Below are 16,656 nucleotides of genomic sequence, written 5' to 3'. Positions count from 1 at the left end.
ATTTAAACAACACAATAAGAGAACCTTAAATAGCTTGTATAACACAACTTCGATTGAAATTTTCTGCATAAAAATGTTTCATATGAAGCCTTGAATGAATCTAAACTGAAGGGATGACAATCAATATATCTTTAATAATCTACACAACCTATGACCTATACAACTAATTCACGAACTCTAATAGGTGCATAAATGAGACAAACTTTAAGGTTTTCAAGAAAAATCAGAAAATAAACATCAATCACAATGATGCAAATAGAAAATAGTAGCCAAAATAGGCCAAAATCTATTTGTATTTGCTCTCAAAGGCTTCTAAAACATCAAATCCACTAAAATAGTGACAGAAAAAGTACAATACAAAAAAAATAACCAAAGGCTCTTTATCCCTAATTGAAAAATGAAGTACAAATGATAGATTATATCCAAGTAGCCCTCAACTGCCCGCAACTGCTCAATAATTGCTCCTCCAAACGTGGAAACAGCCTAGGTCGAATGGAAACTAGAACCCTTGAAAATAGGTCTTCAAAATGCTTCAAACAATGTTTGTAAACCATCAAACTGCTCTTCCACAAAACACCCATGATGACAAGTCAAAAGGTTCCAAGAGACTCTCCAAAAATGACTCAAAACTCTCTTAAAGACACCTAAATGATTTCAACTTCAATTGAAGGTCTTAGGGAAATCTATTACACATGGCACCAGTTTGAAATCAATACTCCTATAAGGAGACTTAATCAACATGGAGACTTTTACTTGTTTCCAACATGACTCCACTAGGCTTCTTTCTAGATCATGACTCGACCACCTTTAAGTCTCTTACCTTTTCAAAAATCTATCAATAATGCATCTCCTATATTTTAGTATTAACTAATTGATTTATAAAGCATCAATTAAGTTAAACAATAATTACAATTTGAAATTGAACACATTACTAACAATAATAACTAGAAAATTAAAATTTACATTGATTAAATCTAACACAAAATACTTAGTTGATTCATGATGAAGTTACTAGATGTAAATAAACCTAACCTTTTAAACCGACCCTTGAAAATTTTGAAAGGCTAAACCAATTCAAACCCAAAAATAATAAGATAAGTTTTCAACTTGAAGCGTGAGGATTGGATAGGAGATGCGCTAAATGGCAATTTTCTCTTCATGCGTTCAGAATATGAACCCTAAAACCAAACAAGTCTTCTTTAATTGCATCATTCGCACATTCTGGAAAATGTTGAAGGGAAGAAAATAATGAAGATTAGGGTTATGTGCTCCTCTTACAACCGCCACTCCATGCCTTTTTGACCATTGTAAAGCTTTCTATTCCCATCAACGTTAGAGTTTTACAGAGGAATTTATGGGATTTGAAACACTCTAAGTGTTCATTTATGTTCTGGGCACCAACTTTGCAGGGATTCGTTGCCTTTCTTACTTATTTAACTCGCCATTTATAAGAATTCCTTGCAGGTATTTGATATTTGGCAAGGAAGTGATTATTAGTCGTGTCTAATCAAAGCATTTCTTCTTTTATTTCGATTATTATGCTAACCCTGCTTGCCATTGTGGTCATTTTACAACTCAAGACCTCATTTTTCTTTTATCATTATTCTCTGTTTACAAGGAGTCTTCTTTGCTATATGCACGTATGCCACCATATCAATATAAGTTGCATTTTCTAAGAATTTTTTTTTTTTTTAAATCTTTATGAAGGCACCTTAGCGCCTTCTCCAGTTTGTAATAGCATTTCTAAATATTTGAGTTTGCATTCTAGTGTGATTACTTGTGAACCTACGCTTTATGTTTTATATTCTATCTCACCAAACACTTGCAACTAAAAATTTCTCTCATCTGGGTATTTGAGGTATATGCAAATGGTCATGAAGGAAATTTATTTGCTGAAATTTGCCTCCATTGGCATTGTATCTATCAATCTTCCATTTGTTGTTGGAGGTCTACCTTATTGTTTTTAGGATGCAGGAGCATCCAGTGGTGTAACGAGAATCCTGTATCACCCAAAACTATGCTTAGTGTTAGTTTCTGTTTAATGTGTTTGTATTTCTGGATACCCATTTGGGCCAAACAAATATGCCAACTCTCATATTTTCACTATTGGTTTTCAAGGTTAGTGTTTTTGAACACCTCGGGATGTGCTAGTGCAAAATATAAGTTATTTTGTAATGGAGCCATAGTTATGATGAGTTAGAGGGTGTAAGTTGGAGGGATGATTGTAACTATAATTTAAAGCATTCCAGAAAAAGACACAGGCCAAAGGCTTTACGGTTTGAAAGTTATTGCAGTCTTAAATTATCTAGCGACCCCCTAAGAACGATTCAAAGTCAAATTTGTCGCACTAAACAGCCTCGTACGGGCGTGAAAAATGGGGTATGAGCAAGGCTGTTCCATAAGGCTAAAGAGCTTTTCAAAACTGTAAACAGTTCGTCAATCGGAGTCTCCAATCAAAAGTTATACCTGTCAGAAGTTGGAATACCATTTCTGGATTCTTCAAATTTTGCACTGACTTCTGCCATGTCTTATAGAACCTTCTACTCTTGCAATGGATGCCAAATGGCATATTCTAAAATGTATTCCTAACCCTAAACCTAATTTGGGTTACTTACGGTCATTTCTTGCATTGCAAACGCAATTTTTTGGGAGTTTGGCATAAGGTACTTGTTTTCCTCTTGACCTATCAGTCCAAAAAGAAAGGTCGTGTTGCTGACATAACTTATTTCTCCACTCTTGATATTTTATTTTTTATGGATTATGAATTACATTTTATGACGAAAGCATAAAAAAAAGGCAATGTATAAAACAGATACAACATGTTTTCTGAAAATGTAAGTTCATTTATCAAAAGTCCATAGTGTTTCACACATGCCGTGAAACTAACCAATAAGAAAAAATACATCAGAATCAGACTTTTACATGTAAATGAAAGTACAAAGATGAAATAATATAAAAGTAAAGGGTTCATAGGTGCCAGCCATTGCTTGGAATGACTGGCTTGTCACTGGTTGCCCACACGCTTGCTTCTTCTTTTGTCCCGTCTTTACATGCTCCCATTCTAGACCCTACAGATGCAAAAAATGAGTTAGATCAAAATGATCTAAGCAATGACTGACAAGCTCAACCTCTGCCCCGCACATGCATTTACATCTAAAAATCATAAAAAAATCTTGATCTATTTTTCCTAACATGTTTGTTTCCTGTGCAGCATCCAAACTCTTAACAAGTACGCAAATATAACCGTAGGCTCCCACAAGGGTTATTGAGCCCAGCATGCTTATAAGAGATTAGAACATCAAAACTGATTGAAAGAACAATACGGAATATCAAAAGGGCAGATTTACATTAGTCTGAAACCTTACAATTGACTGCAATCTTTCAAAATCAACTTGGAATGAAAATATGCTCATGGTAACAAACAGAAAATAAGACATCCAAAGTTCATGAGCAACAAATGAAGTAAAGAGGAGAAAAGTGATAAGTCTGTGTCAAGAATATAGATCATCTAAATGATATCAAGATGCCTCAATAAAATCACTAAGCATTTGTGGTTACACCAAAAGTTCGAAGACAAATGTTGAAAGTTACCCAAATTCACCATTTTACACTCTCTACACTATGGCTTTCCCAACACTATGGCACTCCCTGCGTTCAAGTCATTTAATTCCAATGTTGAAAAACAACACAAATCAAATACTCAAATGAAATATTAAAACGTGGATTAACTACAAGACACAGGATTTCACAACAATATTTCTACCAACTCTTTATTAAGCTATGCGTCTAATCATTTACACAACATTGAGAAATCATGAACTCTTCAATTCAATAAAATCTGCTCTTCAAAATCCAAATAGGATTTCTAACAACGTAAACCGTATTCTTAAAAAGGCACAGAAAGCTCTGATGTGGGTGATCGTGCACTGAAAACCCTATGTTTATTGATTATTTGAGATGGAAATGGGTCTTTTTTTTAAAAGAATTGTCATTTTGAAAACCCTAAAAGCCCGTCCCAAATACTGATCTATTGCTGTCAAAATATTATGGCGAGTGGCAGGAAAATCACATACATGGTGGGGCAGCCATAGAGGACGGCGCTAAATATCTGAGCACCAGTTTGCTAAATATCTGACCACCATTTTTCTCTGGTAAATAAATTGTTGGAGTAGTCCCTTAACAATCTTTACAATCTTTTTAAGTTTCAGGCATGAAAGTGCTTTGATCAACGTGTTCTAATATACTATTACTAAAATGTGAAGGAGTGAGGCCAATATACTCCTTTTTCTCCTTCTCAAGAGATACAAACAAAGAGACTGTGTTCTACAAAATCACTTCTCTTTAAAGGCTTGGGTGGATTCTTTCTAAAGGACCTCATTTCTACATGATTTGAAGATAGCCTAGGGATATTTTCTATTCTCATTTTGTTTCTACCTCATTCCTCGAAAGTTTAAGTTCTCCCTCATAATATTAACTAAATATAAGTGTGAGAAATATAGATTAAAATCAACTCACAACTTAACCCTAAACCTTAAAAAAAAATTTATCCTCGGCACATGAAGGTGCCGAGTGCCAATTTTACTCGGCAATTGATGGTGCCGAGTGGCAGGTTGCTCGACACTTAAGAAAAGTGCTCGGCACAGGAAGGTGCTGAGTGCCAGAAATTACTCGGCAGTTGCTCAGCACATGAAAGTGCCGAGTGACAGGAAACAGGTGCCGAGTGAACTTGGCACAAAGAGGAGAGCTCGACAAGGGAAGGTGCCGAGTGAGCTCGGCTTGTACTGTGGAGAAACAAGGACCAAGCCAAGTGACCAGGATATCATGTGAAACTTTTCACGATTAAAATTAGAGACTCGGAACTAAAAATATTCAACAAAGATCTTCTCAAATGCAATGTAGAGAGGAAGAACAATAGATTCGAGTATACCTGCTTGCTTAGTATTTAACTTTGATTTAAAACAATACAAGATCTGGGAGCATTCGGCTTCAACCAGAAAATCCTAAATTTACCCTAAAACTTCAAACGACTTCAATACTTCAAACTTTAAACTTGCAGCTCTAATGGCTGCATACAAAAATGCCTAGAGCAATCACTGCTTCACAAGTTGAATCCAGTGAACAATAAACTTACAGAATGATCAGAGAGAAGATGTGCAACTACAGGCACGAAATAAACAAACTTCTTTCTCTGCACTCTGACAACTGGATCTGTTGATCTTCTTCCACTACTCTTCTCTGCAACTTCTAATCTATTTTTTTGTCTCTCTGGTCGAATGAATACAGAACATTCCCTTTTGTCTTCTGACCAAAAAAGTTTTCCCTCTCATTTTAAAACTCACCTACCCATATTAATTTTTTCTGTCTGTTCTGCAATCCGTCAGAGGTGGTAGGTGGGCATTTGGCTCCAGGGGCAAACAGCCAAGAGCATTAAATATTCCAACACTCCCCCTTTGTCCCAAGCCAAACAAACAAGGATCACAGTTGATCCACATCAATTACACCAAGACTCTCTCTTAGGTGTACAAAAGTTCCAATGCCTAATGGCTTTGTAAAGATGTTTGCTAGCTGCTGCTCAGACCTGCAAAAAACCATCTTGATATCCCCATTCTCCACCAACTCTCTGATGAAGTGATATTTGATTTCTATATGCTTGCTTCTCCCATGGAAGACTAGATTCTTGGACAATGCAATAGATGAGATGTTGTCACAATAAATTGTAGTTCCATCCTCTTGCCTTTCATTCAAATCTATCAAGATCCTCCTTAGCCAAATTGCTTGACATGCTGCTGCATTTGCTGCAATGTATTCAGCCTCTACTGTAGATTGAGCAATAATAGGTTGCTTCTTGGATGCCCATGAAATTGCACCCGATCCCATATGAAACATGTATCCAGAAGTGCTCTTCTTATCATCTAAGATTCTAAACTTCCAGCCTAATCACTATCAGTATAACCTACCAACTTGAAATCATCATTTGCAGTATACAAAATTCCAAATCCCTTGGTACCTTTCACATACCTTAGGATCCTCTTTCCCACTTGCCAATGGGAATCCTTTGGTATTTCCATAAATCTAGAAATCAAACTTACTACATGCATTAGGTCTGGCTGAGTTGCAGTCAAATATATTAGACTTCCAACCATACTCTTGTATAGTGTCGGATCCACTCTCCTTCTAGAGTCTTCCTTGCTCAACTTTAGACCTACTGCTGTTGGTGTGGGGGCTGCCTTACTATTCTGCATTTTAAATCTCTCCAAGATCTTCCTTGCATACTTTTCTTGAGAGATGAAAATGCCATCATGCATTTGTTTTACTTCTATGCCTAGAAAGTATTTCAAGAGACCTAGGTCCGTCATTTCAAATTCACTTTTCATGGCCTCTTTGAACTCACCAATTAGAGCCTTATCATTACTAGTAAAAATCAAATCATCTACATACAAGACAACGATCAATACATTACCATCTGTTGCCTTGATGTAAAGAGTGGGCTCGCCATTGCTTTTGCTAAAGCCATTGCTCATCAATATGAGTCAATCCTACTATACCATGCCCTTGGAGCTTACTTGAGCCCATAGAGAGCTCTCTTCAATCTATATACTTTGTTCTCTTCACCTGCAACTTCATAACCAAGTGGCTGCTCCACATACACTTCTTCTTTCAATACACCATTTAGGAAGGCAGACTTCACATCCATTTGAAATACCTTCCACTTGTGTTGAGCTGCAATTGCTATGACAGTACGCACGGTTTTCATTCTTGCAACCGGGGCATAGGTCTCATCATAATCTCTTCCATACTGCTGTTTGTAGCCTTTGACTACCAGCCTTGCCTTATGCCTATCAATCTTGCCTTCAACATTGCATTTGGTCTTATAGACCCATTTCACTCCAATCACTTACTTCTTGGGAGGCAATTCAGTTAGCTCCCATGTCTCATTATTTTCTATAGCATCTATTTCCTCATCAATGGCCTTACACCATTTCTTCTCCTTAATAGCTTCTTCAAAATATATTGGATCACTATGAGAAAATAATGCAAAATTAACACTCTCATCATAATCTTCATACCTTTCATCTTGGTATATCTCCCTAAGACTCTTGGTCTTTCTTGGTAACGGGAAGGAGAGTGTGGGATTAGAATCTTCGTTGCTGTTGCATTGCAGACTTGATCGGTCTTCACTGGTTGACACTCGATCATACCTAGAGGAGCTCGGCACTGTCTAAATCTACTTGCCTTTTCTTCTATTTACTCCTTCTTCTTGCTGTTCATCAGCATCTTCTTCACTCATAATTGGCACTTTACTTGAAGTGCTCGGTGACTCATCAGTTGAACCATACCAAGACTGATTTTCAAGAAATTCCACATCTCTTGAAAGCATCAACTTATTGTTCAATGGGTCATACAATCTGTATGCCTTTGATTCTGGGTTGTACCCTGTGAAAATACATTTCACACCTTTATCATCAAATTTTTGCCTTTGCTCTTTAGGCACATGTGCATATGCAACACATCCAAACACCCTTAGGTGTTCAACTGTCCATCTTATTCGTGACCAAACTTCCATTGGAATTCTGTCACAGACTGCCTTTGTAGGACACCTATTAATTAGGTAAACTGTTGTTGCCACAGCCTCTCCCCAAAATTCAGTTGGGAGACCTTTCTCTTTCATCATGCTCCTTGCCATTTCAACAATGGTCCTATTCTTTCTTTCAGCCACTCCATTTTGCTATGGTGTATAGCTGGCTGTGAGCTCTTTCTTAATACCATGTTTCCTACAAAAGTTTACAAAAGAATTGGAGGTATACTCCCCTCCTCTATCTAATCTAAAGACCTTGATATAGTGTCCACATTCTCTTTCAACCTGGGATTTAAATTCTACAAATTTATCAAATTCTTCAGATTAATTTTTTTAAAAATACACCCATGTCCTACGACTAAAATCATCAATAAATGTCATAAAATAAGTACTCTCCCCAATGGAAGTAACTTGCATAGGACCGACTAGGTCAGTATGCACTAATTCTAATGGATATCTAGCCCTCCTAGAATTTTCAGAATTAAAGGAAAGCTTATGTTGCTTACCCAAAATACAAACCTCACACTTGTCACATGAATTTCCAATACGTGGCAAACCTTCTACCATTCTTTTATTTGACAATAAATTTAAACCAGCATAGCCAAGATGACCATACCTGAGGTGCCATAGCCGTGAGGGGTCTTCAATCACACTCCTTAGAGCTGATTGTGTGGGAGGTGCAGCACTAACTTGAGATGAGAAACATGTCTCAATCTTCAAGGGAAACATTTTGTTCTTTGTCATTTGAACTGTTGCAAGTAGGTTCTTGCTCCCATCCTTTTCTTGAATGACACACATGTCATTTTCCATCAGCACTTTGTATCCATTTTGAATGAGCTGACCAATGCTCATCAAATTGTGCTTCATATCAGGGGTGAAATACACATTTTGTATTTCCCTTTTCTCACCTTTCTTGGTGCGGACTATAATAGATCCTTTTCCCACAACTGGTAGGGTTCCATTATTACCCATCTTAATTTTTGATTTGAAACTCTTGTCAATGAATGAAAACAAGGTTTCATTACCACTCATGTGGTTGCTACATCCACTCTTGAGGTACCAAACCTCAGGGCTTTCTTCTTCACCAACATTACACAAGATGAAGGCAGTGCTTTTACTTCTCATATTCACATCAACCACATTTGCTTGTCCTGACTGATCTTTTTGCTTCTTCCAGCATTCGTTTGCATAATGCTCATATTTATGATAGTAGTAGCATTCTACATTACTCTTATTTGAGTTGTAGTTTTTCTTACCTCCTCTTGAAGTATTTTGTGAGCTACTTGCTCCATCTACTCTTCTTGAGCTTTCTGCTGCTGCATTTCTTTGTCCTCCATAACCTCGGCCTCTGCCTTTGGAGTTTTTGCCTGAGCCATTTCTTCCTCTCCCCCTTGCTCTTGGATTTGACTGAGCCTTGAATGCTTGGTCTTGGGTAGAAGAAGATGTGGATCTATTGATCCTATACTCATGGGTTTGAAGAGAACCCATCAACTCATCCATTGTCAAAGTAGTGAGGTATTTTGCCTCTTCTATGGTCATGACCAAATGGTCATATTTATGAGGTAAACTCCTCAATACCTTTTTCACTATCCTCTGCTCTTGATAGTCTTCTCCATTTGACTTCAGTTGATTAATTACATTGGAGGTCCTTGAATTGAAGTCTGCAACTGATTCATTCTCCTTCATTTGAAGGTTCTCAAACTCCCTCCTGATGTTCTGTAGCTTTACAGTACGGACTTTATCAGCCCCCTTGAAGTTCATCTCAAGGAGAACCCATGCTTCCTTTGCATAATTTGCTGCTGCAATCTTTGAAAAAATTGTCTTTGTCATTGCTGCTTCAATCAAACTTAATGCCTTAGCATCTTTCCTCCTTGACTCTTTCAAATGAGTCTTCTATGCATTTGTTAGGGCAGCATACTGAGTTGGATCAGTCACATCATTGAATCCATTTACCACAAACTCCCACAAATTATTTGCAACCATTATGGTCTTCATCTTCTTTGCAAATGTATCATAATTCTGTCCATTAAATGATGGTGGTTGCTGCCATATCTTTCCTGCATCTCTTGCCATGTCAAATATCCCAAGAAAAATAAATGCCCTAACTCACTTTGGATGTGGGGCCTCAAAGCTCTGATACCATGTGAGAAATATAGATTAAAATCAACTCACAACTTAACCCTAAACCTAAAAAAAAAAATTATCCGGCACTTAAAAGTTGCTCGGCACATGAAGGTGCCGAGTGCCAGTTTTACTCGGCACTTGATGGTGCCGAGTGGCAGGTTGCTCGGCACTTAAGAAAAGTGCTCGGCACAGGAAGGTGCCGAGTGCCAAAAATTACTCGGTGCTTGCTTGACACAGGAAGGTGCCGAGTGATAGGCAACAGGTGCCGAGTGAAGTCGGCACAAAGAGGAGAGCTCGGCAAGGGAAGGTGCCGAGTGAGCTCGACTTCCACTATAGAGAAACAGGGAACAAGCCGAGCGACCAGGATATCACGTGAAACTTTCCATGATTAAAACCAGAGACTCAAAACTAAAAATATTCAACAAAGATCTTCTCAAATGCAATGTAGAGAGGAAGAACAATAGATTCAAGTATGCCTTCTTACTTAGTATTTAACTTTGATTTAAAACAATACAAGATCTGGGAGCATTCGGCTTCAACCAGAAAACCCTAAATTTACCCTAAAACTTCAAACGAATTCAATACTTCAAACTTTAAACATGCAGCTCTAATGGCTGCATACAAAAATGCCTGGAGCAATCACTACTTCACAGGTCGAATCCAATGAACAATAAACTTACAGAATGATCAGAGAGAAGACGTGCAACTGCACGCACGAAATAAACAAACTTCTTTCTCTGTACTCTGACGATTGGATCTGCTGATCTTCTTCCACTGCTCTTCTCTGGAACTTCTAATCTATTTTTTTGTCTCTCTGATCGAATGAATACAGAACATTCCCTTTTGTCTTCTGACCAAAAAAGTTTTCCCTCTCATTTTCAAACTCACCTACCCGTATTAATTTTTTTTGTCTGTTTTGCAATTTGTCAGAGGTGGTAGGTGGGCGTTTGGCTCCAGGGGCAAACGGCCAAGAGCATTAAATATTCCAACAATAAGATACTAGAAGTTTTAGCTGGAAATAGGGTGCAAAAATTAAGAATTCGGTCAAAATTAACATTTTATGATATTAAAATTTTAGAAGTCATTTTGATCTATTTGTTTCTATGTCCATTAATTTGGATGTTTTCTTTTGCAGAAACTATTAAAGACCTCTATAAAAGAGGCACAATCTAAAGATTTTATGATAAGACAATGAAATGAATTCATAATTTCTACCTGTACCTTTATAATGTATTCTTTATTCAATTATTGTTTTTGATCCATTCCATTCATTCCTATCAGATTGGTATAGAGCTGTGATTCCAGGATAGCTGGTTGTGGAGAAGTTTGTCTGGAAAATGCTGCTGTGAAAAACTAGCAGAAGTCTAATTTGAAGAAAATAAAAATGATTGCTCGAGTCGGAAGAAAGAGAGAGCATTATTTTGGAGCTCCTATTGTGGAGGATTTCTATTGTTTACTGAATGAGACTGCTGTTGTGAAGAAGACAACGAAGTGTTTGCAGAGCATATTGAAGTCTATGGAAAGACATCACAGTTAGCAGATTGCTACCATCAGAGGAGTGTCACCAAAAATGAATCTTGACCAGCACAAAATTCGATGCCAATTATTGGTGTTGACAAAGAGCTTTCAGATTTGTGTATATAATAATAATCCCAATTTTAGAAATAGAAGATTGTAGCTTAAGAGGCCAACTCCTTAATCTTTCCAAAGTTTATTATTGTGAAGCCTACTCTAACATGCTGATTGAGAGAAAAAGAATGATTGAACGAATATAAGAACCAAAATCTTCTCTCGAAGAACATAGGTAACCAGGTTAATCAGAAGTCTTACTCTCTAGATGGTCATGCCGATCAAAAGCCAGTCAATACAAAAAAGTGCTGATGATGCTACCCTGAATGTTGTCCAGCTTCCTGAAGTCAATGTGCAACATTAATGATCTTTTGATCTGTTATTTTGTAGGGTATGTGGACAGGTTGGGTGATACAACCTTATTTTGACACTGATTCTGTTTTGTCTAGTTTCAAATTATTTTTATATAAACTAAAAGAAAAACTATAGTAAATATCTTGAAAAGCTAAAATATGATGGACTGTTTCAAGTAGATTAATAATACAAGTCTAAGCCCTCCTTTTCCATTTAAAAAAGACACCCAACATGGAGAACCATGCATAAGTTGACATCGAACAACTAATGAAAAGCACAAATCTTCGCCCAGCTGATTTATCTCTTCATAGTCTTTTTGTCCCATCTAATCTATAGTCACATTTAATAGCTACGAAAGGCATTAGTCATATAATTGAGGGTAATTCCATCGCATTTCTACCAGTATCAAGGCTATAATTCAACAAAACCTAGTTCTTGAATGTTTTCCCATGAGAAGGCTCATGGTATTTTCTCTATAAAGTTTCATTAATTTCAGCTGATTTCCAAACTCTGTAGAATAAAGGGATTCAAAACAGATGATATTCAGTAAATTAACCATTCTTCCACCTTTACTAACAACTCAACTTCTTATCCCTTTAAAGATCAGATTTGACAAAATTTGGGAGCAACTAATCTGGACCATAATAACCTACCCAATATCCTCACATATAATGTACCCTATCTCTGGAACTATATTAATTGATATTGAAGAAAACTTCATTTCTTCAATATTCTGAATAGATTGTTTGCATCCAATTCTTGAGATCCCTGTTATAACTTTATTGCCACTTCTGAGAGCTAGTCTACCATTTGGTTTGCCTCTATATAAAAATGTCTAAGTTTGTAGGATTGTAATCTTGGAAGGAGTTTCCAGACTTCCCCTAAGATGTTCTTCGTTTGCCACCATATAACCTTTTTGGTGATTATCCTTATTGTTGTGACTATCTATGAATCCTACTTAATATGCATATTTTTAACTGCCATTCCAATTGCTAATTTAGGTCCATCTAGTAATGTCATGGCCTCTACCTTGTCTATTAGAGTCATCTTGCATCCTGAAATGAAAGCTTTGAAAATTTTCCATTTTTAATCTTATAAAACATAAAACACTAGCTTCTCAAAAAATAACCGGGTTGTTTTTGGATGCCCCGTTGAAATTCAATTTTATGAATTTCTAACATCATCCTTCCCTTCCCATTTTTTCTTGGTGTCTAATATACAATTTTAAATTCTTTTCCACCAAAACTCCCTTGAATGTTATACTAACTTGGTGCCAAAATCAGTTGTCGATGATGATATTATTGCTAATAATGATAATGAGCAGCCGGCTAATGGATCTATTTCAAGATCATGAAGCCCACCAAGTAGCCCTTCACCAATTTCAAGAGGAAGTCCATCCTCAACTCCTCCAAGAAAGGTAACAAGATTGAGTGATATCCATGACAAGTGCCAAAATCAAGCACAAGAAGAAGATCCAATAGGTGAGACAGTAAATTTTGCATTACTTGCTAAAGCTGATTTTAAGCCATCATGTTTTGAAGATGCATGTGCTAATGGGTTTTGGATGCAAGCAATGAACAAAGAGATGGATTTCATTCATAGGAATGAGACATGGGAGCTTGTAGAGCTTCCACATGCGAAGAAGAAGATTGACACAAAATGGGTCTATAAAACCAAGTATAATAGTGATGGGAGTGTTCAAAGATACAAGGCAAGATTGGTTGCTAAAGGTTTCACTCAAAGGTATGGTATTGATTATGAAGAAATTATTGCACCAGTAGCAAGACAAAAAATTATTAGAATGCTAATCTCTCTTGCAACTCAAAAGAAATAGAGTATTCATCACATGGATGTGAAAAGTGTCTTCTTTAATGGGTACTTAGAAGAAAAGGTATATGTGGGACAACCACAAAGTTTTGAGATTCAAGGCAAAGAAGATCATGTCTACAAGTTGAAGAAGGTTTTGTATGGCCTTAAGAAAGCACCACGTGTATGGTATGCAAGGATTGATGGATATTTTAGCAAAATGACTTCCAAAGAAATAAGAGTGAACCTACCCTTTACTACAAACAAAAAGGTAATGATATTCTCATTGTGAGTTTGTATGTTGATGATATATAATATATGGGTAGTAGTTCAAAGATGAAAGATTTAGGTCTCATGAAGCATTTTCTTGACATGGAGGTTTATCAAGTAAAAATGAAATTTTTATTTGTTAAGAAAAGTATGCAAAGGATATGTTTTAGAAATTTGATATGGTTGATTTCAAGCCTCTTTCCACTCCAATTGCTCATGGAGTTGTATTTTGTAAAGATGATGGTGTTGAAATTGTTGATGAAACATCATATAGAAGCATAGTTGGAAGTTTGATGTTTTTAACATAGAAGGCCCTGAAATTTCTTATTCAATTTCATTGGTTTTAAGGTATATGAAAAATCCTTCAGAAGAACAAATGAAGGCAGCCAAGAGAATTTTGAGGGTTCCAGTTTAATCTCATGAAGTTCAAAGAAGCAAAGCATGGTTGCTCTCTCTTCTACAAAAGTGGAATATGTTGCGGTCACTTCAGCTAGCACATAAGCTTTATGGCTCAGAAAGCTTCTTGAAGAAATTGGAGAGATACAGGTTCAGCCTACTATGATCTTTTGTGACAATATAAGTGTCATTAGATTGGCCAAGAATCTGGTTCATCAAAGCAAACCAAACACTTTGATTTGAAACAATATTTCATCAGAGATTTGGTTCAAAATAACGCAGTTAAAATGAAGTATGTAAGCACAAAACAGAAAATAGCAGACATCTTCACAAAAGCGATTACAAAGGATCAGTTTTTTGCACTCAAAGATCAGATTGTGAGTCCTCTGAGCATCAAGAGGGAGTATGAAGATTGATGCCAAGATCTACTGCAGGCTCACTGTTTTAACCTCCTTCTCCACCGATGATTGCTTCAGCTTGCAGCAGTTGTCATTCAGTTTTATTATGATCATTGTTATGCACCGTAGTTTACGAAATAAATCATGCAACCTTGCATATGTTATGCTACGCATGAATTAGTTTAGATTGTGTTTTGTTTTAGTTATCTCAGGAATTAGATTTGAAGTCTACGGTGATTGTAGACATCTATATAAACAAGTAGTATGAAGTTTTTTATAAGTGAGATATATAAAAGAATCGCAACTGCAAGAAAATTCTGTTTGTTTTAAGAAAAACAGAGCTCTTATTTTTTATCTATGTATATTTTTTTTTGGGGTATTGGATTTTTTTTTGGTGCTGCTGTTTGAATTGAACAGTATTCTACAATGTTGGCTATGATTAATTGATGCGAACCCTATCGCGAAGGGCGATACTAACCGTCCCTTGCTCAAATAATAATGTCAGAGAAAAATTACAATCATCCAAATTACCAGCACACAAAAGAATACATATATATCGACAAAAGCAACAAATTGTAATTCATATTCATTCATATTCACCAGGAATGTGAAAATGCATATTCATCTCAGTGGTATTTTAATGTCTGTACCCTGTTTGTTCTATAGATATTCATATCAAGATTGAAAGCTTCATATTTTCATACAGTTTGGAAGTGAATTTGAATGTCTAACTTCTCAATAACATCATATCACTTGAGATATCCTTAGAAATGGTCCATACATTTATCAAATGACAATGACTCAAATAAAGAAGATCACTAGAGATATCCCTTTCTACACATGAATCAATAAAAATGAACATACTGTGATTCTTGGCCGAGAAATAAGAGATGAAATTGCCTTCCGTTGCATTTACCGTAGGAAGATATCTCAAATTTGACGGAACCAATTTGTCTACTTTGCCCATGTTTGGAACTTCCTTTCACCTCTAAAACATTTTCCCAACATGGAGATAAATCATGCGTCAGAAGCTTAAATACCTTAATGCTCCAAACAGATCTTTCGTCGGATTGTTTTGCCACCGCCAGATGAAATGGAAAGTTTGCTACAGACACAGCATACGCTCGACACCCATTTTCATCTTCTAGGGTTTCCACTCCTTGTGGTAAGGGCAACACCTTTTTCAACAAGCAATAGTAGAACAAATGACTGTTCATTCTCTGTAGTAAAAATGGCCTGAGAACTGCCCATGTGTGTACCAGTTTATACCATTTTTTGTTAACTCTGCTTAAACTGAAAACAGATTGAAGCGGAAGAAGGGGACATATGCGCGTCTCAAGTATGTGTTGTGGTATCAATTCCCACTTCTTTTCGTCATCTCCTTTTTGTTTCAGTTTTTTTTCCATTTCCACAACCCAATTTTCTGTGGGTGAATCGGAGAAGATCGCCCAGAACTTAAAAATTAGTGTTTGTGTTTTTTCAGAGAGCTTTGCGTTTGTCGATCTCGCATTGATCTGGTTGAGCTCTATTACTTCACGCTTAAATTGTGATTTAGCCGACGTGATTTTAGTTTAGTCCCGTTCAAGTGAGGTGGCATGTTATCTATTTAATATTTTAATATATTCATTTAAAAGATGTTTTATTATTAATATTAAAAAATTTCAATCAAAGTTATATATGTAAGATACAATAAATTTATTTAAACCTTGTTTCCTACACATATGTATTTAAAGTATATTTCTTTATTAATATTAAAATAAAATTTATAGGAAACCAAGTCAACTTCGTTAATGGAGGAACCAAGCCAAAACTGAGTCACTCGGTCTAAGAGTAAATGGAGCTAGTTTGTTTAATGAATAACTTATGCTAATTCAGTAAAAGAAAAAAATGGATAACATGAAATGCTAGCTGTCAACTTTTAACGTTTAACCCAAAACAAAGAATCTAGCTAGGTTGAATAGGGAAAAAATGGCCAACAAGAACATAATACATGTTGTATGGGAATATATGAACAACATAAGTATAGTATAGGAAATTAGTTCAAGAATGTCATTTCCATAGATTGGATGGATTTAAGGGTGGGCTACCAAATCTTGTTTTAGTTGAAGTATGAAATGAGATTAGAGCATTTGCAATACTGGATATCAATGACTCATTTGCTGG

At 36.3% G+C, this 16,656-nt stretch overlaps 1 protein-coding gene across 1 annotated transcript in view; it reads right to left on the bottom strand.

The window, feature by feature from the left end:
• LOC149536416 (uncharacterized) overlaps positions 1–16,058 on the bottom strand; it is a 121,523-nt gene extending 105,465 nt beyond the window's left edge. The window contains exon 1 of the mRNA XM_089805446.1: positions 15,534–16,058. Coding sequence (XP_089661572.1) covers positions 15,534–15,899 — 366 coding nt within the window. The 5' untranslated portion in view covers positions 15,900–16,058. The remainder of the gene's footprint in view (positions 1–15,533) is intronic.
• Between the last annotated feature and the right edge of the window lie 598 nt (positions 16,059–16,656).

The sequence above is a fragment of the Cupressus sempervirens genome, chromosome 10 (assembly GCF_028749045.1).
Source record: "Cupressus sempervirens isolate cs-2001-9-10 chromosome 10, ASM2874904v1, whole genome shotgun sequence".
NCBI lineage: Eukaryota > Viridiplantae > Streptophyta > Pinopsida > Cupressales > Cupressaceae > Cupressus > Cupressus sempervirens.
The sequence above is the reverse complement of the archived record's forward strand: the minus strand, read 5'-3'. Positions and strand labels throughout refer to the sequence as shown.